The sequence below is a fragment of the Mobula hypostoma genome, chromosome 4 (assembly GCF_963921235.1).
Source record: "Mobula hypostoma chromosome 4, sMobHyp1.1, whole genome shotgun sequence".
In the NCBI taxonomy this organism is placed as follows: Eukaryota; Metazoa; Chordata; class Chondrichthyes; order Myliobatiformes; family Myliobatidae; genus Mobula; species Mobula hypostoma.
In genome coordinates, this window is record NC_086100.1 from 48,842,294 (window position 1) to 48,865,765 (window position 23,472).

Sequence of the window (23,472 nt, forward strand, 5' to 3'; positions counted from 1 at the left end):
TTATATACCCAGTCTTTGGTTCATATGTTGGCTTTGTCTTCTCTTGTTCGCCCCAGTTGTGTCATCTTTGCTTTAAGATACTTCTTCCTCATTGGGATGTATATAGCTTCTGCCTTCCAAATTGCTTCCAGAAAATCCAGCCATTGCTGCTCTCCTGTCATCCCTGCCTGTGTTCTTGTCTAATCAATTTAGGTCAACTCATCTCTCATGCATCTGTAATCCCCTTTACTGTACTATAATATTGATACACCCGACTTTAGATTCTCCTGAAATTTAAGGACAAATTTGATCATATTATAATTACTTGCCCCCCCCCCGCCAAGAGTTCATTTACCTTAAGCTCTCTAATCAATTCCAGTTCTTTGCACAACACCCAATCCAGAATAGTTGATCCCCTATTGGGCTCAACTATGAGCTCTCTAAAAATAAAAAAAATGAAAATCAGCCATGATGGAATGAGGGAGCAGACTCAATGGGCTGAATGGTCTAATTCTGCTCCTGTGTTTTATGGTCTGGGGGGGGGGGTCCATTACAACACTTAAGACTCAAGGGAAGTTTGGATAGATACATGGGTGGGAGTGTATGGAGGGCTATCGTACAGGTGCGGGTCAATATAACTAGACAGATAAACTAGTTGGCATGAACCAGATTGGATGAAAGGCCTGTTGCTGTGCTGCAATGCTCTATGACTCGATAAAAAGGCATAACCTTGGATAGTGCAAGTCCATTCAAGGATAAAGAGGAGAATTTGTGCTTAGAGCAAATGTCTGAGGTACTAAAAGTTCTATTTTAACTTCATCAGTCCACAGGACTTGTTTCCAAAATGCATCAGGCTAGTTTAGATATTCCTTTGAACCTTTTGAATAGAACTTATTGGCCGCAATGAGCGAAGGTATGTTTGGAGAAAAAAGGGTGCAGAATTTCATGAAAAGAACCCCTCTCCAACTGTTAAACACAGGGGTGGATCGATCATGCTTTGGGCTTGTGTTGCAGCCAATGGCACGGGGAGCATTTACTGGTAGAGCGAAGAATGAATTCAATTAAATACCAGCAAATTCCGGAAGCAAACATCACACCATCTGTTAAAAAGCCAAAGATGAAAAGAGGATGGCTTCTACAACAGGATAATGAACCTAAACACACCTCAAAATCCACAATGGATTACCTCAAGAGGTGCAAGCTGAAGATTTTGCTATGGCCCTCACAGTTCCCTGACCTAAATATCATCGAGAATCTGTGGATAGACTTCAAAAGAGCATGCAAGATGGCCCAAGAATCTCACAGAACTTGAAGCCTTTTGCAAGGAAGAATGGGCAAAAATCCCCCAAACAAGAATTGAAAGACTCTTAGCTGGCTACAAAAAGCGTTTACAAGCTGTGATACTTGCCAAAGGGGGTGTTACTAAGTACTGCCATGCAGAGTGCCCAAACTTTTGCTTTGGGCCCTTTTCCTTTATTGTTATTTTGAAACTGTAAAAGATGGAAATAAAAAAGTTTTCTTGCTTAAAATAGTAAAGAAATGTGTCATCTTTAACTTTATGCCTTTTGGAAATCAGTTCATCTTTTACTCACTTAGCTGTTCACAGTAACAGAAAATAGTAAAGAAATGTGTCATCTTTAACTTTATGCCTTTTGGAAATCAGTTCATCTTTTACTCACTTAGCTGTTCACAGTAACAGAAATTTTGACCAGCGGTGCCCAAACTTTTGCATGCCACTGTATGTACATGGATCAAATTTACCAAGATTTTGCCAGGATTAGAGGGCATGAGCTATAAGGTTGGACAAATACGAGTTGTTTTCCCTAAAGCTGAGGAGAGATTTGATATCAATCTTTTAAATTATGAGAAGCATATAGGGTAGACAATAGGAATATTTTCCTCAGGGTAGAATTGTCAAACATCAGAAGACATACTTTTAAGATTAGAGGGGGAAAGTTTAAAGGTGACATGAAGGGCAAGATTTTTTTGAGATGCATTTTTTGCTACGTGCATGGAATAGGCTACTAGGCATAGTAGTGAAAGCAGGCACTACTTTCCTAGTAGTTAAAAAGGCTTTTAGATAGACACATGAATATGAAGAGAATGGAGGATTTATGGATGATAAGCAGGAGGAAGATATTTGATATAATTGGCATTGATCAACTCACATTGTGGGCTGAGTGGCCTTTCCAGTGCTGTACTATTCTATGGATACTGACTGATGACACAGTAACATTTTGACATTTTGTTGGAACTTTTTTGGAAAGACTTGAAAGAACTGACACTGAAGAACCAAAGTAAAAATACCTATAGCTAGTGGATATTAGTATATTATTAGATTTAATTCTAAAGAGAAAAATTAAATTCAATACATTAATGAGTTGTATAAAGAACCCAGTTCACTTGAACTGTGGGACAGCAGCTCCAAGAATTGCATGACTGAGCTGTCCCCAGCTGCTCAATTATGCTACCTTGGTCATTGAACTGGAAGAGCCATATCATTGGCCCCTGGTTGTTCTCTGATCTGCACTGGGATTGAGTACATGAAAGTATTAGTTGGTACAACTTCCATCCAAAGTGTCTATAACCAGAGGATATAAATTGAACTATAGGAAGAGTTAGAGGGGTTTTGGGCGAGGGGGATTAAAGAATGAAAGGTTTAACGTATGAGGAGCATTTGATGGCTATGGGCCCATATTTGGTAAGAGTTTAGAAGTAGGAGAGTGGATCTCATTGAAACCTATTGAATATCGAAAAGGCCTAGATAGAGTCAACATGAGGGGATGCTTCCTATAATGGGGGAGTGTTCGACCTGAGGACACAACCTCTGAATACAAGGGTATCCCTTTAAAACAGAGGAGAGACGTAGGAATTTCTTTAGTGCGCGGGGGGGGGGGTGAAATGTGTGAAATCTGTGGAATTCATTGCCAGGTCAAGGACTATACTTAATATGAAGGTTGGTAGGTTCTTGACTAGTAAGGGCATCAAAGTCTATGGGGAGAAGGCAGAAAAATGGGACTGAGAGGGATAATAAATCAGCCATGATTAAATGGCAAAGCAGACAATGGGTGGAATGGCCTAATTCTACTCCAGTGTCTTGTGCTTACAGTGTGTGTTAGAATAATATTTTTTCATAGTTGTAAAACCTACTGTGGAGGTCACAATTCAACCCTCCCTTTTTAAGAGCAGAATGCTGTTCACCCTTGCCCGATAGATCACAATCTCACGTTTCTGCTACTAGCCTTATAAACCTTTACAGTGAACTCCATATGCCTCCACATTCTTTTAAAAATAAGAAAGCTTTAATTATATAATGCTGAGTCATTGAGTACAGAAACAGGCCCTTCAACCCACAATCTACGCACTGCTCAATCAGCCATCTACATTGATCTTACACCAATTCCATTGTTTCTCTCATATCTCCATCAACTTCCTTCTGCACCTTAAGCCATTAAGCTTCCTGCTACCCATTAGAGGCAATTTATAGTAGCCAATTAACCTATCAACCTGCATGTCTTTGGTTTTGTGAGGAAACCAGTGTATTTAGAGTTAACCCATGCAGTCACAAAGAAAACATACAAACTGTGCACAGCAGCCAAGGTCAAGATCAAATTTGATCACTGTAGCTGCAGAGCAACAGTGCCAATCATGCTCTGTGCCAAAAATGTTATCCAACTAACATTCAAGACAGCAAAGTTTATTTTCGATTCTAACCTTGTGCTTTATTATCATATCATTAATCTCAGCAGCAATGCTGGGAGGAAAAGATACAGAATTACAAACAAAAGATAACTGTTATACATTTTCTGGCAAGCTATTAAATGCATTGTCTTAGGAATAGATCACTTATCTAGTTAGGTGATGAAAGGAAAGCAATATTAAAAGTAATACTTGTCCTAAAGAAAGAACAAACACATACTTGAGGTTTAAGACTCAGGAAACTTTAGAAAGACACAATTATAAAGAGTAATCTCAGGAAACTGTTTCTGTAAATAGCATTTTAAAGCTTTGCAACAATACTAATGACAGAAACAGAAAATCCTTAATAATTACCAATTGGAGCGGTTGTGTTCTATATTTAAAAAGAAAATGTTATCTGATTTGGTAGTTCAGATACAATCTTACATTTCATGTGTGGCAATTTCTTACATCTTTAGTTTTATTTTCCTATTCAGATCATCCAGTTATTGCAGACTTAAATTTAAGAGGTGACAGAAGACAAAAACACCTTCTTTAAGCATTATGCATCTCTAACCAATCCTGTCTTTCCAAACAAGACAAATAACAATTTCTTATAGCAAATACACTACCTACCGTATATAAAGTATTCACCCTCCCCCCCCCCCCCGGGAAGATTTCATGTTTTATTTAATTTGGCTTCTTTGACACTGATCAACAGAAAAAGATTCTTTCATGTCAAAGTGAAAACAATTTCTACAAATTGGTCTAAATGTATTACAATCATTAAACAGAAAATAATTGATTGCTTAAGTATTCACCCCTCTCGAGTCAGTATTTAGTAGATGTGCCTTTGGCAGCAATTACAGCTGTGTAGATAGGTCTCATAAGATTTGTACACCTGGACACTGCAATTTTTACTCATTCTTTTTAGAAAACTGCTCAAGCTCTGTCAGATTGAATGGGAGTTGTGAGCGAACAGCCCTTTTCAAGTCCAGCTACAAATTCTCAATTGGATTGAGGTCTGGACTCTGACTTGTCCACTCCAGGACATTAACTTTGTTGTTCTTAAGCCATTCCTGTGTAGCTTAGACCTTTGCTTGGGGTCATTGTCTTGCTGGAAAACAAATCTTCTCCCCAAGTTGCAGTTCTCTTGCAGACTATATCAGGTTTTCCTCCCGAATTTCCGTGGATTTTGCTGCATTTGTTTTACCCTCTACCTTCACAAGCCTACCAGGGCCTGCTGCAGTGAAGCATCCCCACAGCATATTGCAGCCACTATCATGCTTCACTTTTGTCTTCATGGTGTAGTTTTTGTCAGATACTGACTCACCAGCAGTTGGACCTTTCAGCTACAGGTGTCTTTTTTAAACTACAATCAATTGAAATACCGTGACTGCACACAGGTGATCTCCATTTATCTAATTATGTGACTTCTAAAACTAATTGGGTGCACCAGTGATTTTTTGTGTCATATTAAAGGAGGCGAATACTTATGCAATCAATTATTTTTTGTTTTACATTTGTAATTAATTTAGATCACTTTAGAGATCCCAACATATCGATGTAGTTATAAAGGCGGCAAGACAGCAGCTACATTTATTAGGGGTTTGAAGAGATTTGGCATATCAACGAATACTCTCAAAAACTTCTATAGTTGTACCGTGGAGAGCATTCTGACAGGCTGCATCACTGTCTGGTATGGAGGGGCTACTGCACAGGACTAAAAGAAGCTGCAGGAGGTTGTAAATCTAGTCAGCTCCATCTTGGGTACTAGCCTACTAAGTACCCAGGACATCTTTACGGAGCTGTGTCTCAGAAAGGCAATGTCCATTATTAAGGACCCCCATCACCCAGGGCATGCCCTTTTCTCACTGTTACCATCAGGTAGGAGATACAGAAGCCTGAAGGCACACACTCAGCGATTCAGGATCAGCTTCTTCCCCTCTGCTATCCGATTCCTAAATGGACATTGAATTTTTGGACACTACCTCACTTTTTTAAAAAAATATACAGTATGTTTTTGCAACATTTTTAATCTATTCCAAATACATAATTGATTTACTTGTTTATTTTTTTTCCTGTGCTAGATTATGTATTGCGTTGAACTGCTGCTGCTAAGTTAACAAATTTGACGACACATGCCAGTGATAATAAACCTGATTCTGATTTCATTTGACACGAAAGGGTCATTTTCTGTTGATCAGTGTCAAAAAAGCCGAATTAAATCCATTGTGATTCAATGTTGTAAAATAATAAAACATGAAAACTTCCAGGGGGGTGGGGAGAGGAGGGTGAATACTTTTATAGGGACTGTATATACTTTCCTTTGAGAACAGAAATTCATGTGATTCAAATACAAATTTAACAGAATGGAATAAGGATAATTTCAAGTTTGTCACTGACACTACTACAAAAGTTTAGTGCAGATTTAGCAGAGGAATTAAATGTGAAATTACCCATAAACTGAAAAGAACCTATCCCAAATTAAATAAAATGAATTTTCAAAAGAAATCTTGGAGAATAAGTGTACAGTAGGAATAATGAGATACCTCCTTCAATGAAAACAAAAATTGGAAACTTTCAACAGGTCAAACAGCATTGACAGAGAGAGTATGTGTTAATCAGTGCTGACAAGAGGGCGATGACCTAAAATACAAGCTGTTTTTGTCTCCACAGATTCCTCATGACTACTGAATATTGCTAGCGTTACGAGTCATAAAATAGTTATAGAACATTACAGCACAGAAACAGGCCCTTTGGCTTATCTAGTCCATGTCACAATATTATTTTGCCCAATCCAAATTTCTTTTAAATGTTGAAATCAAACTGACATCCACTACTTCCACTAGCAGCTTGCTCCACATTCTCACCAGTCTCAAGGGTGAAGTTCCCCTTCATGTTCCCCTTAAACATGTCATTTTTCAAAGGGTTCTAATGTTCATTTATTATCAAAGCACATATCCATATAAAACTCTGAAATTCGTCTTCTCCAGATAGCCACAAAACAAAGAAAACATTAAAGCCGTTCAGAGAGAAACATCAAAACCACCCCCCTGCAAAAAAAAAGCACAACAGGATCATCAAAACCAGAACCCCTCCCTTCACACAAAATGGAACACTGACCCCCCAAAAAACAATCCCTCTCCCACTCAAACAAGACTAACCGAACACATCAACCCCAAAACCCCCACCCCTCGCACAACAAAACAGAAAAGGAATAGATGATTAAAAAAAAACAGAATATAAAAAAAATCATAAGACTGAAAAAGACCACAATAAACGCAATAGTCCTATCCATAAATGCAGAACCACGATACCATCCTCCAATATCACTGACGTTTACCAAAAGAGGGACATCACAAGAGGCAGAGAGGCATACCCGCTTGGCACGAGCCACACAGTGATAGGCCACTCGCAGATTCCTTCTCCAGCAGCGATGAAAAGGAAGACGGTCAGTGCTTGCCTTCTGCATTCGCCACAATGTCTCCATCTTCCGCGACGCTTTAATCGGCGATTAATGGTGCTTTAATCAGCGAAATGGAGTCGAACAGCCCAAAACATTGACTGATTACTCTTTTCTATAATAGATGCCTGGCCTGCTGAGCCCCTCCAGCATTTTGTGTGTGTTGCACGAATGTGCTCAACCCATTACCTCTAGTTACAGTCTCACCCAACCTCAGTGAAAAAAGCCTGCTTGCATTTACTCGATCTATACCCCTCACAATATCTATTCACCTCATAATTTTGTACACAAAGTTGTCTTTTCATTTCAGATTTCCAATATCCAAATAATTCACAGTTGGCATGGTTGTGAAAGGTCTCTTTCTCTGCTACATCTTCCTAAGATTTTATGAAAAGTGGATTAAAATTCTAGAAAACTGACTTAAGTTTACTATAGTGAGTACAAATCATAAAAAAAGATGCAGGTGAGACATGAAGGGCAGTTAATGAATATTTATTTGTTAATTTAGTATTTACTTATTTGTAGAAAAAACAAATAAGAGCTATCAAGAATTTGAAATAGGAATGTTGGAGCCCAACAACAAAAAAAATGAGAGGAAACAAATCCAACAGTAGATAATCCAATTTTTAGTTCTATGACAATAACAAAATAAACACAGCAAGACATCATACAGGCTACTTACGTTAAAACATTAGCTGGCATCATCTGAGATTCTGGTGCTGCTTCTATTAATGATTGCCAAGTGTTCGTTGAATTAGGAATGACAAAACCAAATTCGAAAAACCATTCTAGTTTGAAAAAACAATTTCAAACAAGTTACCTACAACAAATATCATTTTCATTATAATATTTAAAACAATTAAATTTTACAAGATGTCTTCTGGCATTTCATATGGGCAACAGAGTATATTAAGTATGATTCAGTCCCTTATGTTATATGTGAACTAACAATAAAATCCCATCTTATTGCTTGTAGAATAAGGCATTCCATCAATAATCTTCCAACCAACACAACTGAAAAAAACGTTAACTAGCCAGCAATTAATTTGCATTATATTACTGCAAGTGCTTCCATCTTTTCTCCCCAGTGGATGATAGAGATGGCAGAGACTTTGCTCTATAATTAAGGCAATTAAAGAACCAGAAATGCCTACAAAAAGTAGTGGATAGAGCTTAGTCCATCATGAATGAAGCCCTCTCCACTATTCAGCAAATCAATGGATCTAGGGTTGAGAGAGTGAACAGCTTTAAGTTCCTCGGCATAAACACCACTGAGAATCTCACGTGGTCTGTACACACCGACTGTGTGGTAAAAAAAAAGGCACAACAGCACCTCTTTCACCTCAGACAATTAAAGGGTTTGGAATGGGCCCCCAAATCCTAAGAGTTTACTACAGGGGCACAATTGAGAGCATCTTGACTGGATGAATCACTACCAGGTATGGGAACTGTACTTCCCTGAATTGCAGGACTCTGCAGAGAGTGGCGTGGACAGCCCAGCACATCTATAGACATGAACTTCCCACTATTCAGGCCATTTACAAAGACAGGTGTATAAAAAGGGCGCAAAAGATCATTGGGGACTCGAGTCACCCCAACCACAAACTGTTCCGCAACATAAAAGCCAGGACCTACAGGCTCCAGGACAGCTCTTCCACCAAGCCATCAGACTGATTAATTCATGCTGATACAACTATATTTCTATGTTGTATTGACTGTCCTGTTGTACATACCATTATAAATTTCTATAAATTGCACATTGCACACTCAGGCGGAGAAGTAATGCAAGGATTTTTACTCATGTATACAAAGGATGTAAGTAATAAAGTGAATTCAATTCAAATCAAGGAGCACTGTCATAGGAAAGCAGCAACTATTGTCAAGGACACCCACTATCCAGGCCATGCTCTCTTCTCGTTGCCAAATTCAGGAAAGTGGTACAGAAGCCTCAGGACCCACATTACCAGGTTCAGGAACAGTTATTACCCCTCAACCATCCTCTTGAACCAGTGGGGACAACTTCATTCATCCCAACTCTGATCTGTTCCCACAACCTATGGACTCACTTTAAAGAACTCTTCGGATCTTGTTTGTGATATTTATTGCTTCCCCCCGACCCCTTTTTTGCATTTGCACAGTTTGTTCTCTTCTAGAACATAGAAAACCTACAGCACGATACAGGCCCCTCAGCCCACAAAGCTGTGCCGAACATGTCCTTACCTAAAAAATTACCTAGGGTACCCATAGCCCTCTACTTTTCCGAGCTCCATGTACCTATCCAGGAGTCTCTTAAAAGAGCCTATCGTATCCGCCTCCACCACTGTCGCCGGCAGCCCATTCCATGCACTCACCACTCTGTGTAAAAAACTTATCCTTGCCATTTCCTCTGTACCTACTTCCAAGCATTTTAAAACTGTGCCCTCTTGTGCTAGCCATTTCAGCCCTGGGAAAGTGCCTCTGACTATCCACATGATCAATGACTCTCATCACCTTATACACCTCTATCAGTCACCTCTCATTCTCTGTCTCTCCAAGAAGAAAAGGCAGAATTCACTCACTTATTCTCATAAGGCAGGCAACATCCTTGTAAATCTCCTCTGCACCCTTTCTATGCTTTCCACATCCTTCCTGTAATGAGGCGACCAGAACTGAGCACAGTACTCCAAGTGGGGTCTGACCAGGGTCCTATATAGCTGCAACATTACCTCTCGGCTCCTAAACTCAATCCCACGATTGATGAAGGCCAATGCACCATATCCCTTCTTAACCACACAGTCAACCTGCGCAGCGTTGAGTGTCCTATGGACTCGGACCCCAAGATCCCTCTGATCTGTCTTGTGTGGGGTTTTTCATTGATTCTATTGTGTTTCTTTGTATCCAATATGAATTGTCCACAAGAAAATGAATCTCACAGTAGCATGTGGTGACATATATGCTTTGATTATAAATCTACATACTTTGAACAGTGTGAAAGTAAAGGCATTAACTCCAGGAAATAAGAAAAAACACAAATAACTTAAAGCCATAGAGTTATCTAGTACAGAACTGGGCCCTTTGGCTCATCACATTCATGACAACTTTTCTGCCCATATACACTAATCCTATTTGCCTGCATTAGGGCTGTATCCTGCTGTGCCTCACCTTGATTTCCCCTGACAAAGCCATGCTGACTATGCCTGATCATCCCCAACTTTCCAAAAATGTACAACAAATTCTTGCCCTTAGGACTTTCTCCATTAATTTTGATACAAATGAAACAGCAATCCATTACTGGTCCAATCCACAAGCAGTTTTCTGACAAAAGTCCAGCTGAAGAAAGCACATAAGATACTTTAAACGCCAGCGTATTTTTGTTATGGAAGACGACGAGTACTTGAAGATGTTATTGCACTTTCATTCACAACTGAGAAGGCGGAGCGGAGTTAAGATGGCGCTAAACAGCAACTCCTTTGCTTGCATCTTTGGAAACAGCTCTATTTCCATCTTCAATATCTTTATGTTTCCCTTTCAGGGTTCTTTTGAAGACCCTGACCTGGAGTTACACGCTGACTTCGGTTCTTTGCGGGAATGGGACCCGTTCTCGGGGTTTCAGGACTGGCTGTTGATCGGTATGCCAAGGGTTTGGTTTGAGAATCCGGCTCGGATTTGGAAGCCAAAGATCGAGGGTTGCTGTCATGGCAGGAGAACTATCTGTCGTCAGAGGAGTCGGAAAATCTACTGCTGTGTCCAAAGACCCAGGATCTTAGATTTTTGGGAATAGAGCTCGGAAAAAGCAACATAACGAACTTTTAACATCGTAAACCAGCTAATTGTTTGTTATATCTCCCCGCTCACTGGGAAAAACGAAGACACCCCTTTCTCCCTTATTAGGGAGAGAGAGTGCCTATAGGGTATGTCGAATGCCGGGTGAAACCCAAAGTCTTTGGGGTAACTGCAAGTCTGTGTCTTGGGTGCTGATGCTATCTTCTTTGCTGGTGGGGGGAGGGCGGATCGTTGCTTGCTGCCGCTTAAGTGTGGGAGGGGAGCTGGGGGGGTACTTTGGGTTTCTTATATTAACTGTTGTTCATTCTTTGGGGCACTCCTCTGTTTCTCGTGGATGTTTGCGGGAAAAAAAAGCATTTCAGGGTGTATATTGTATACATTTTCTGACATTAAATTGGACCTTTGAAACTTTGAATTGTTGAGATTTCCTTCTCTCAGAAGGATTATCAAAACCACGATGGTTTAGTTCTTCCACTAAGCACCCTTGCCATGAAAAGCAAACTCCAGAGATTTTGACAAATATTTCTTGTACTGGGAAAGTTGAAGTCTAGAGCAGATGCAATGAACCACTGGATCTAAATGCACGATCTAAGCTTTAAAGATTTGGAGCATTGTAATATATCTATTTTTTTAAATTTTAGCTCTATAATGTTGTAATGCAAATGGCCATAGCCATGAAGTGCAGAGTGAAGCAGAATCACAGGTGAAATATCAGCTCAGCGGACTAAAACTAAATAGCAAAAGGCATCAAGTCAAGCCCTTCTTCCACAGCAGCACACTACTGAAAGTGAATATGTTGCATACTGAGCTAACATTAATCTCAGTGTGCAAGTACAAGACAAAAGTAGAATGTATAACATCAAGCTTAATAAATTGTTGAAAATTTGTACACCAAATCTGATTTTTTAATCAAGGTGAAGCCACCTCTAGGAAAGATTTTCAGTTCCAGAAGAAAGTTCCAATTGAATTTCCTTAATTTGCAAAGTACCATCTTTTGTTTTGTTGTTAATCTAAAAATTATACCCAAATCTTATTATTTTTCTCTCTGTTCCCGCTCAGTTCTGATGCAGTTCTGACACAAAATGTTGACTTACACATATTGCCTCCATAAATGCTGCTCACTTGCTGATTTGCTCCAGTCTTGTTTTTACTTCTTATATTTATTACATGAATTATTGAATATTTGCATATTTATTAATGCAGAGCATTATTAACATATTATAGTAAAATTATAAATGAGAAATTCACCTTCTAAGCACTGTCCTTTGAAGAAAACTTTTTGTTCTAGCCTGAATTTTTCCATCTGTTCAGATGAAGAAAAATTTAATTCTCTGGAAACAGCTTTACACTTCAGAATCTTTTTCGGAACCCGAGCTGCATAGAGATCAAAACAAAAGACTTTTGTTCATAACCATATAAATTTCCAACTCTGAATTATTTACTAGCTGTATAAACAATGAGTTGACACATAGTGGGTGATTAAAGGAAGCAAACACAAATCAAATTACATGTAAAATGTATAATTAAGATACATGTTTAAATTACAAAAAAGGAGAAGAGTGCAAAATTTCCTCCAGTAACTTGAATTTCTAAGGACTTCATATTTTTTAAAAAAGGACAATCCAAATGTTTCTGATCAAAATCAACCGTTTGTTTTTATGTTTCGTAAGGAATAAAAGGGCCAGATTTGCTCTCAAAAGGCAAAAGTTCAACAATACTTTGCATAGAGTTTTAATGTATTCTAGTTTACTCTCATTTTATTTTTATATAATTTAAATATACAGAAAGACTTAACTATTCAAACATGTTGCCTTTCGTGGACAAAATCTTTAAAACACAACTCTAAATTATGCTTTTGAAATGCAAGGGGTTCAAGGAATATAGATTTTTTTTAAAAATCAGTAAAGCCAGCAGATAAATAAACCACAATAAACTGTAAAGGGATTGAATTAATCTCTAATTGAAAAAAACTGAAAAATATGTTATCCCAGCTTTGTTGTTCCTTCCGCATCTTGTGGCACAATGGGCAGCAACCTTGCTGTTTCTTTAGCACTTGTCTGTTTGTTTTTCCAAGAGCCCAAGTTGCTAGCCTGACACTCAACCCAGCATGGATAGAATGCTTTCAAGCAGCTAGCCGGATTCAAACCTGGGACCACTCGCCTCAAAGTTCTGTGTGGATGCCCCTACACTGCCAGCCGGCAGTCCTGGTGTATGAAACCTGCAAAAGCCTATAGTCAGAAAATACTGCACAGTTCAATTCTTTCTATTATACAAAATATATAGAAGCTCTAGAGAAGGTATATTTTTTCTTATAAAATTTATAGCCATAACAATCAGGAAAATCTGAACAAGCTGATGTTCTTTTCTCCCCAAGGCAGATTACTCTTTTCATTTAGAGACAGTTTTAAGATGATGGATGAAGAATGGTAGTTGAAATCATATCTGGTGTCATTAACACACGGCAGTCACTATTAAAGTCTATAAAGAATTCAGGATTAACTGTTCTATTCACAGCATGGAGGTAAATGTGCAAACTCCTGTACAAACATGCTGGGCTGAATGGTAAACTGGTGTTCCCAGTTTGAAACTGATAAACCTGTAACTCATTGCAAGTAACCATAACTGCAAATTGTTTCATGTGACATTTCTTGCATCTATAATATCTAATTAACAGATGATATCCTATCTGTTAAATAGGGGCCGTGGACAATTCTGATTTGATGGAGACAGACGTGAGAAGCACAGAGGAACATCCGGAGAAATTTCAGAAATGCCCGGTTTGCTGCCGCTGCTAGTGTGCGATTGAGAATCTCCGGAGGGAAGGCCCCAAAATCCCCGGCTTTGCCTGCTACTGGCTACCGAGGCTGCGGTCGAAGCGTTCGGCAGAGATGGTGCTCGGTACTCTGTGTTGGAGGGCTGATCAGAGCTCGAAGTTTTCGGACAACTCAGAGTCGGACTGTGGTCGGGCATGGCAGGGAGAGTTTTCTTCCTTCTCCCGTCTGTGTGAGATGTGGGAGTTTTGAGAGACTTTGAACTTTTCTGCTGTGCCATGGCCTGTTCTTTATCAAGTTATGGTATTGTTGCACTATTGTAAATATATGCTATAATTATGTGGTTTTTGTCAGTTTTTCCAGTCTTGGTCTGTCCTGTGTTTCTGTGATATCACACCGGAGGAATATTGTATCATTTCTTAATGTATGCATTACTAAATGACAATAAAAGAGGACTGCGTGTCCTCATAATCTGATCTAATTATAACTCTACCCCCCCGATAGTCTGTAGGAGAGTCCATATCAGAGTTGATCAATCTTTGTTTGAATACATTTCCAGCCACGTTTTCACAACTCCACATCCTTCTTTCTCAACTTTCACAGTTTAAGTATTATACTTTTTAGAAATATTGAATATTTCTGCCAAATAACCTATCAGATGCCTTTTTAAGTGGAAGCTTAAATACAAGTCATTTTTACATGTCAATATTCTTGACATTAGAACAGCACATAGTGCGTTAAAGTGTGACTCAATCATGACTTTTCAACAACTTATTCTATTCTTCGTTAAAATTAATTTTGTTGATTTTTATTGTGCACGAGTTGGACATTTAAATAAGGCTACCAATATTACCAGTTCCCTCAATATTTTCAAACTATTTCAACATAGAATGGAGATAGATAGACAAGGATTGGAAACAATGCAAAGCCAAGAGAGACTAAAGGGCACTGGATTTGAATTTGTTTTCATTTGTATTAACTTGCTCTTCACAATGTAGCAGTGAGGAAAGTACAATGGTTAGATACGAGTACGGAAAGAGACAGTAAGAATATTTGAGCCAAGAGAAGAGTGGACAGTAGATGTGAAAAAACTGAGCAGCAACTGCTGAAGCTCTCCTTTGAAGAGTAAGGAGAGTACTTCCAAATTATTTAAACTGGATAAAATTCACTCAACACAAAGAACAGTGATTACGTTCTGGGGAAAAAAAAAATCAGAAATGATAATGAAGAATTTGTTTGGGTCTTTGGGTGGGAGGCAATATTCATGCGGTAGTAACAGACAAAATAAAAACGCTATTAAACAAAAATTGACTGCTTTCTTAAATTCCTCTAGAGCAGGGGTTACCAAACTGGGGTACACAGACTCCTCAGTTAATTGTAGGGGTCCATGGCATTAAAAAAAAGGATGGGAACCCCTGCTCTAGATAGTGGACTGGTTAGCAACCACATGTCTACCTCTGAGAAAAATCCAATTCACCCATTTCTGCATTTGATTCCAATTTTAACATTCAATCCACTCACTTTTAGGACTAAAATTGCCCAGGTTGCTCACTCAATATTGATTCAATCAATATTAGTAATCAATAAGAGAAAGAAAAAATTAGTCATATGGGAAAGCAAATGCTAGAGAAATAACCATATATAGCATCAACTAATTGTTTAATAGTTTTCTAGAGTATATGGAAGACAATAGACAGAAAACCTCTAAAGAAATTTTGTTAAATTAGGTACAAAGGATGACAAAACCTAGGAAAAACTGTTTTTACCACAAATGTACTTCAAAATTGAATTTGGGAAAGGTTAAGTTGAGGGTGTTGTTTTGAATCATTGTTTACCAGGATTAAGAATGAGTAACAAATCTTGCTCTAGGTCTTCTGCGTGATCTAAATTTCAATCCAAAAATAAACATTTTTATCCATATCTTTACCTATATATTCTAATACATTACCAAAGATAACTCATTGCACCTTTATAGAATCTGATAAAATACCTTCATGTTCCACTCCTGGTAATGAGAGATCTTCTGTGCCCTGCCACAAAACTTTTCCTGTCTCAGCATCACGAAGGTTCATCCAATTACTGAAGAATGCATTTGTTAAGTAAATACAAGCTGGGTACATCAAGAATTTAATACTTCTTGAACATCATAACCAGTTAATGCAAGACTGCTTATCATACAATATAATTTTCCCATACTTCCAAATTAGCTTTAATGTTACTATACATAAACTAACCCCAAATTGCAGAAAACCCACATGAAAATATCAAGTCGTACATCTCTGCATTTGTGTTAACAGCTTGACATTTTAACACACCTCAGACAGAATACAGCCCATGTCCCCACAGAAACAAAATCATTTCACTTCAGAATGTAAATAGTTCATATGAAATTATCAGAATGTGCATTTTATCTGCAATGAATTGCGACTGCAGGGAAACAATGGTAAACATTAGATATTCTGTTTGCCATGATACTGGTTTTGGAAAATTTTGCCATATTCTCACGTCTGGGAAAGACGACGACTAATTCAATAATTTCTTTTTAACTACTTCCAGTTCTAGGTTATCTATTGCTTATCAATTGCAATATTTGCATTGAAAAGTATTCTTTTAACGATGGTTCAGTAACATTAAAAATAGATACTTAAAAATAAGCAGCAAGTCTTAAAACCCACTCATTAAGTCACAATTATGCGGCTTTAGAAGGGGGAAATTGGGAAGACAATATTCCAGCCATGACATCAATGTCAAAACCAACTGTAAGTTACAGGGATTTATTTTGATAAAAATGATGAAAACATTTGCTAAATGGGTACTATATTATTCAGAAAAATCTGTTTGGAAGCCTAGATTGAGCCTTTTTATTTTTCAGGATATTGAGGTCACCGGCAAGGCCAGAGTTTAATGCCCAGCTCTAAATGCTCTCAAGAAAGTGGTGGTGTGCCATCTTAAACTTCTGCACCCTAGCTACAATGGGTAGAGCATTTCAGGATTTAGACATTACAACAAAGAAGGAACAATGACAGATGTCCAAGTCGGGATGGTATGCAACTCAAGATGGAGGCCTTCCTTTCCACTTGCTAACCATGGCCATAAGGGATTTGCAGTAATTTTGAGTTTGACCATTCTATTTAAACAGGCAAGTGAGGAAGCATACAAGGACAAGTTACAGGGACAGAGTTCATTTCCACCTTTAACATATAAATAAAAATATACTGGCCTCTTTCTAGGGGCCGGTGCTGGTTCTTCCTTCACAACTTTCCATAATTAATCTTGTAAATACTTTACAGCTAGCTGGTCCAGACTACTGAAGCCCATGCTGAGCTGGTCCATCTTCAGTGGGGTCATCAGGAACCACAGTCTAAAAATGCCAATGCTGTAAGCACCAGAATAAGGCAAGCCTCTAGTAAGATGCCCACAATTACAGTGGCAAATAGTCCAATATTTCTCAGTTCTGTAATGTCTTAATTGTTTGCATAGTGGAGTGGGGGAATTTATAGCCTTTCCTTAAAGATTATGGTCTTGTTGCAGAAAAGCTGAAAGGATTACTTGAAAATAATGATGAATCCTCAATCATAAGTGGTCAAACTCATGGCAACAATATTACAGAATTTGATGCTGCTGAATTTCTTTTCAAAGGTTTTTATCAATTTGGCAAGAGTAATCTTCCCAAGTAGGATTAGGCTATCTGAACATTTGCTTAATGACCACAATCAAACTTGCTTTTCAGATGACTGAGGGACTTACATGGTTTGAAACTAAAGCTAACGTTTCTCTGGGAAGTTATGTACTAGAGGATGTTTCTTTTCACCCAACAACATTCATGGCTTTAGAGCTCAAAGTGCAAGGGAATGGCAATTTAATTATAAACACAATTGGAGCTGCTTCCTAAACAAAAGACATTTGTTTGGGTAACGTGCTGCTGAAACACAGAGCTTCATACAAAGGAAAAGTGATTCATGGCAAAAGAATTGATTGTCTGGTTAATGATCTTAAAGAATGGTTCTGGGGGGGAAAAAAAAGGTTATATTAAGAGTTGAATGGAACAGTGGAGACCAAAAATAGGGAAGTGGGAGTGACATGGAGAATTAAATTGAAAGGCAACATAAAACTTAATCACACTCACAAATTAATCAAAAGTGGCAACTTAATATGCTTTTGGTCTCTCCAATGTAGAGACCATACTGTGTGTAGTGTACAACACTGGAAGATATGCAGGTGGATCATTGTCTCACTTGAAAGTGATTAGGCCCCTGGATGCTGGAAAGGAAAGTAGTTAAAGGCTAGATGTTGCACCTGCTATGTTTGTATGGGAAAACATATGAGAATGCGAGTCCAAGGAGGTAGCACTTCCTCAGCTTTCAATTCTAAAGAGAAGTGGAAGGGAAGACACTTCTAATGGTCCATCTTGGAGTAAGTGGAAATAATAACAGAATAATCCATTGAATATGGAGGCCAAGCGCCTGGGGAGCAGAAGTTGAGACATAGCTAAAAATGAGATGCTGACCTAGTGAAACTGCTACATACTGTAGAACTTTATGAACAAGATGCTGTGAATGCATTGAATTATAGACTGGTATGGCATGGAAACAGACCCTTTAGTCCACCATTAACCACAAAGCTTTCATCTATTCAAGTCCCATTTTTCCTCCCACATTGGTCACATAGGTATAGTTGGGTGGCAAAGGCTCATTGCTGCATCACTAAACAATCTTTTTTAAAATCCCCACCAACTTACTTCCAATCTTCCTGCAATTCACCTATTATAGCAGTCAACTACATACAAGCATGAGGGAGGAAATTGGATCATCCAGTGAAAAGCCATTCAGCCATAAAGAGAACATACAAACTCCACATATTCAAAACTCAAAGTCAGGATTAAAATGAGGTCACTGGAGCTTGGAAAAGTAGTGGTAACTGCTGGCTATTCATTTTTCATTTATTCCGTATTTCGTACAAATGCCCATTTACTGCACTAAAAATGAGAGAAATCCAACCACAGTTATACAGTGCAATTTTAAGATCTCATCTTGAGTAGTTCTGATACTATTTAGCTCCTGAAGTACTGAGGGAAAGAGTTCTACCCTCCTGTGGCTCCTCTGGTAAAAGCATAAGCTGGAGACAGGGGAAAAAAATTCTTTTTGATTGAAATGTACTTAAGCGTCTTTGGATTTCTTTTACCTTGCTTAGCAGATATTGTTTCTATTAATAGGCAAACTATATCTGTTCAGCCCTGCTCAGGATTCTGGTAGAAGATAATAAGGAAATTGAACAGAAGACTTAAAAACACGATTTACCCAAAATAGAAGATAACTGAACTTTATAGGAACAAAAACTAAATGGTAATTCACAAATATGGAAAACAAAAGTTTTCTATAATAATATTTTGAATGCAACACAAAAGCTGAAAAAGTTAAAATTAACAAAGAAAATCCTGAAAATGTGCAGCACATCACCCACCCTATAAAGTGATCTGTGCAGACTATATTGTGTCTGGTACATGTTTTTCATCAGAAATGGAAACACCACTAAGCATCCTTTAACTTTCAGTAATGTTGAATGTGTACATTCAAGATTGCATAACCTCCCTTCCCTTCTCCACTCTGGTCCGACTTTAACATATAATCCTATTTCATCTTAAGATTTCAGTCTGTATTTCTCACATGCAAAGGAGATTGAGAAGCCGTTTTAACTTGCATTATAAAAATACTTCAATGGGAATCGTTGAGGTTGAACAGCAGTGATTAGAAAGCAGATAAAGGATTGCATAAAGAGAAGAAAGTTGAAATTTAAAATCCTGTGTTCTATTTTATAAACCAATATGAAATTATACCCTTGAAAATACCAAATACCTAGCAGTTATTATTATCAAGATTATTCTGGAATAAATCCATAAGCCAACCTACCAGGAGACTTCAGATTTAAACAAACTGTACAGAAAATGTAGCACAAGTACTTCTTTGATTTCACAAAACATGAGTTTCTGACATTTTCTGGTACTCACTGTCTCCAGCAGCTGCTGGCGGTTCAGTGGTCATCTGGACAGATCCTGTAAAAAAAAGTTCCCAGTATTAAATCAACTCAATGGAGGATCACTGACTATCTCTCTTCCATAAATTTATAACTTGATTTTAACATAAAACTAGACTTTTAACCATTTCTCACCATTTTAAGATTTACTGATCTTGATCAGGTAAGATTAACTGAACATGACAATGAATATTTCCTTACAATTATGTTAAAATATTATAATGCACAAATAAGAAAACATAAATTTGAGAAAGTTTGGATTCCATTTCCATTCTAGGGACAAGAATAGTGAACACAAGATCCCTTTGATCTCCTGAAGAAATATTTCTGTTTCAATAAAAGCCACAGAGAACAGATCATGTCACAGAACCATAGAACACTAGAGCAAAGAAACAGCCCCTTTGGCCCACAAAGTTGTGCCAAACATGTCCCTACCTCAGAAATTATTAGGGTTACCTATTGCCCTCTATTTTTCTAAGCTCCATGTACCTATCCAAAAGTCTCTTAAAAGACCCTATCGTACCTGCCTCCACTACTGTTGCCAGCAGCCCATTCCACATACTCACCACTCTCTGCGTAAAAAAACTTACCCCTGACATCTCCTCTGCACCTACTCCCAAGCACCTTAAACCTGTGCCCTCTTGTGGCAGCCATTTCAGCCCTGGGAAAAAGCCTCTGACTATCCACACGATCAATGCCTCTCATCACCTCATACACCTCTATCAGGTCACCCGGCTGCTTGGCCTGCTGCGTTCACCAGCAACTTTGATGTATGTTGCCCAAATTCACTCAACCCATTTTCATAAAGCATACTCCCCAATCCAGGCAACATCCTGGTATAAATCTCTTCTGCACCCTATATATGGTTTCCTACATCCTTCCTGTAGTGAGGCGACCAGAACTGAGCACAGTACCATCTACTCTGCTCTCAAACGCATCTCTCCCAGTTCACGCACATCTGCTCTCACCCCATCATCCCGCCACTCCACAAGGAATAGGGATGCCCTTGTCCTCACCTACCACCCCACCAGCCTCTGGGTCCAACATATAATTCTCTGTAACTTCCACCACCTCCAACGGGATCCCACCACCAAGCATCTGGGACTGCTTCCTTCTCCTTCAATCGGAAACAGGTAGCTATTACATGACCAGGTTTCTTACAATAATTACAAATAAGACCAAAATGTCTTTCCTTCACATGTTTCCCTTCAGCTTTACCTTTCTCACTAACTTCTGACTTAATTTCTGGTTTACCTTGACTCTCTGTGCTATTTTTCCTTTTAAAAGTCCTACCTGGAGAAAATTTACTCTTACGAATTAAAGCATACTCAGCAGCTAATTTAGCAGACTCCTGCAATGTAGCAATGTCCCTCTCATTTAAGTATGTCCTTACTTCAATAGGAATGCTCCTTTTAAATTCCTCCAATAAAAATCAACTTTTTCAATTTATTATAATCCCCATTCACATTTTTAGAGGAAACCCATCTCTTAAAACACAGATTTCTTGTAGCCAAATTCCACATATGTTTTTTCCACGGATTTCTTCACATTTCTGAATCTCTCTCTCTCTAAGCTTCTGGAACCAGTTCATACGCTTTCAGTATATGCTGCTTCACAATATCATAATCAAGTGCTTGCTCAGCAGTTAAAGCTGTATAAACCTGTTGTGCCTGATCTCTAATTATACTTTGTAACATCACTGGCCATTGATCTTTTGGCCACCCCGAACTCAGAGCAATAATTTCAAAATGTTGGAAATATTTGTCCACTTCTGTTTCATTAAATGGAGGAGCCAAAATAACCTCTCGACTAGCAATAGACTGTCTCCTAGAACCAGAAGCCTGATTCTCAGATTTTAATCTCTCCATCTGTAGCTCAAAGTCCCTCCTTTTATTTGCTTCTCTTTCTTCAAATTCCCTCTGTTTACTTGCAGCTTCTAACTGATACCGTTCCAAGTCAGCTTCTAATTGTTTCTGTTTTAAGCAGCTTCTACTCTAAGATTTTCTAACGCTACCTGTTCCAGGTGTAACTGGATCGCTGCTTTACTTACAGGGAACCTATCTAACTCCGCTTCATCAAAAACACCCAAATGTATATAGTGTTCCACGATTTTTCTCTGAATTACGGGCTTTGTTGTAACCTTCGTAATTCCTTTAAGGTCCAACCTTCTAGCAACCTCGGATACATCACCCTTATTCGCCTTCGCTAAAAACTCCGGTTTGGCGATTCCATAAAGTTGTCAATCGTCATTGCTGCCGAATACCACCCACAGACCAATCAAACAAAAGAATTGGGTATTTCCCTTTTCCAAATCAGATTGATAATTAAACAAGCACTTAAACTCAAAACCGGAACAATCCCAACGAGCCCCCAATTTTTGTCTCGTGACCGGCAACAATGAATATCAAATTGAGACAGGTTATATTAAACAAACACAAACATTTATTAAACTCTGCTCAACAACAGTGGAAAATATATTCAAATGACTAACTTAACTGGAAGTTAACTGCTATACAGCAACTCTGGAACAGCTCTTAAAAGGGTAAATGCTAAAACAGCTCTTAAATTGGTAAATTCGAACACAGTTCTTAGAATGGTAAATTCGAAAGTCTAAGAGATTTACACAGTCAATAAAGAGCGACCTCTTCCTATGGACGCTGCCTGGCCTGCTGCATTCACCAGCATTTTTTGTGTGTCACAGTACTCCAAGTGGGGTCTGACCAGGGTCCTGTATAGCTGCAACATTACCTCTCGGCTCCTAAATTCAGTTCCATGACTGATGAAGGCCAATACACCGTATGCCTTTTTTAACCACAGAGTCAACCTGCGCAGCTGCTTTGAGCATCCTATGGACTCGGACCCCAAGATCCCTCTGATCCTCCACACTGCCAGGAGTCTTACCATTAATACCATCATCTGCCATCATATTTGACGTACCAAAATGAACCACTTCACACTTATCTGGGTTGAACTCCATCTGCCACTTCTCAGCCCAGTTTTGCATCCTATCAATGTCCCACTGTAACCTCTGACAGGTCTCCACACTATCCACAACACCCTCAACCTTTGTGTCATCAGCAAACTTACTAACCCATCCCTCCACTTCCTCATCCAGGTCATTTATAAAAATCATGAAGAGTAAGGGTCCCAGAACAGATCCCCGAGGCACACAACTAGTCACCGACCTCCAAGCAGAATATGACCGTCTACAACCACTCTTTGCCTTCTGTGGGTAAGCCAGTTCTGGATCCACAAAGCAATGTCCCCTTAGATCCCATGCCTCCTTACTTTCTCAATAAGCCTTGCATGGGGTACCTTATCAATGCCTTGCTGAAATCCATATACACTACATCTACTACTCTTCCTTCATCAATGTGTTTAGTCACATTCTCAAAAAATTCAATCAGGCTCATAAGGTGCGACCTGCCCTTGACAAAGCCATGCTGACTATTTTTAATCATATTATACCTCTCCAAATGTTCATAAATCCTGCCTCTCAGGATCTTCTCCATCAACTTACCAACCACTGAAGTAAGACTCACCGGTCTATAATTTCCTGGGCTATCTCTACCCCCTTTCTTGAATAACAGAACAACATCCACAACCCTCTAATACTCCGGAACCTCTCCCATCCCCATTGATGATTCAAAAGATCATCGCCAGAGGCTCAGCAATCTCCTCCCTCGCCTCCCACAGTAACCTGAGGTACACCTCATCCAGTCCTGACCATCTCCTCCGGTTCCACACACACTTTCCCACTGTCACACTTGATAGGTCCTATTCTTT

At 38.8% G+C, this 23,472-nt stretch overlaps 1 protein-coding gene and 1 long non-coding RNA gene across 3 annotated transcripts in view; one reads left to right on the forward strand and one right to left on the reverse strand.

Moving 5' to 3' along the window:
- LOC134345303 (uncharacterized) overlaps positions 1-15,350 on the forward strand; it is a 51,529-nt gene extending 36,179 nt beyond the window's left edge. Inside the window, exon 3 of the long non-coding RNA XR_010017654.1 lies at positions 13,583-15,350. This is a non-coding gene — a long non-coding RNA (uncharacterized LOC134345303). The remainder of the gene's footprint in view (positions 1-13,582) is intronic.
- Positions 1-23,472, reverse strand: part of pde6d (phosphodiesterase 6D, cGMP-specific, rod, delta) — a 73,443-nt gene that overhangs the window by 9,299 nt on the left and 40,672 nt on the right. Inside the window, exons 2-5 of one of the 2 annotated variants that reach the window (XM_063045751.1) lie at positions 19,661-19,705; positions 15,647-15,735; positions 12,134-12,259; positions 7,806-7,911 (exon numbers count right to left, since the gene is read on the reverse strand). In XM_063045751.1, coding sequence (XP_062901821.1) covers positions 7,806-7,911; positions 12,134-12,259; positions 15,647-15,728 — 314 coding nt within the window. In that variant the 5' untranslated portion in view covers positions 15,729-15,735; positions 19,661-19,705. The remainder of the gene's footprint in view (positions 1-7,805; positions 7,912-12,133; positions 12,260-15,646; positions 15,736-19,660; positions 19,706-23,472) is intronic. The other variant, XM_063045750.1, reaches the window with a different exon arrangement.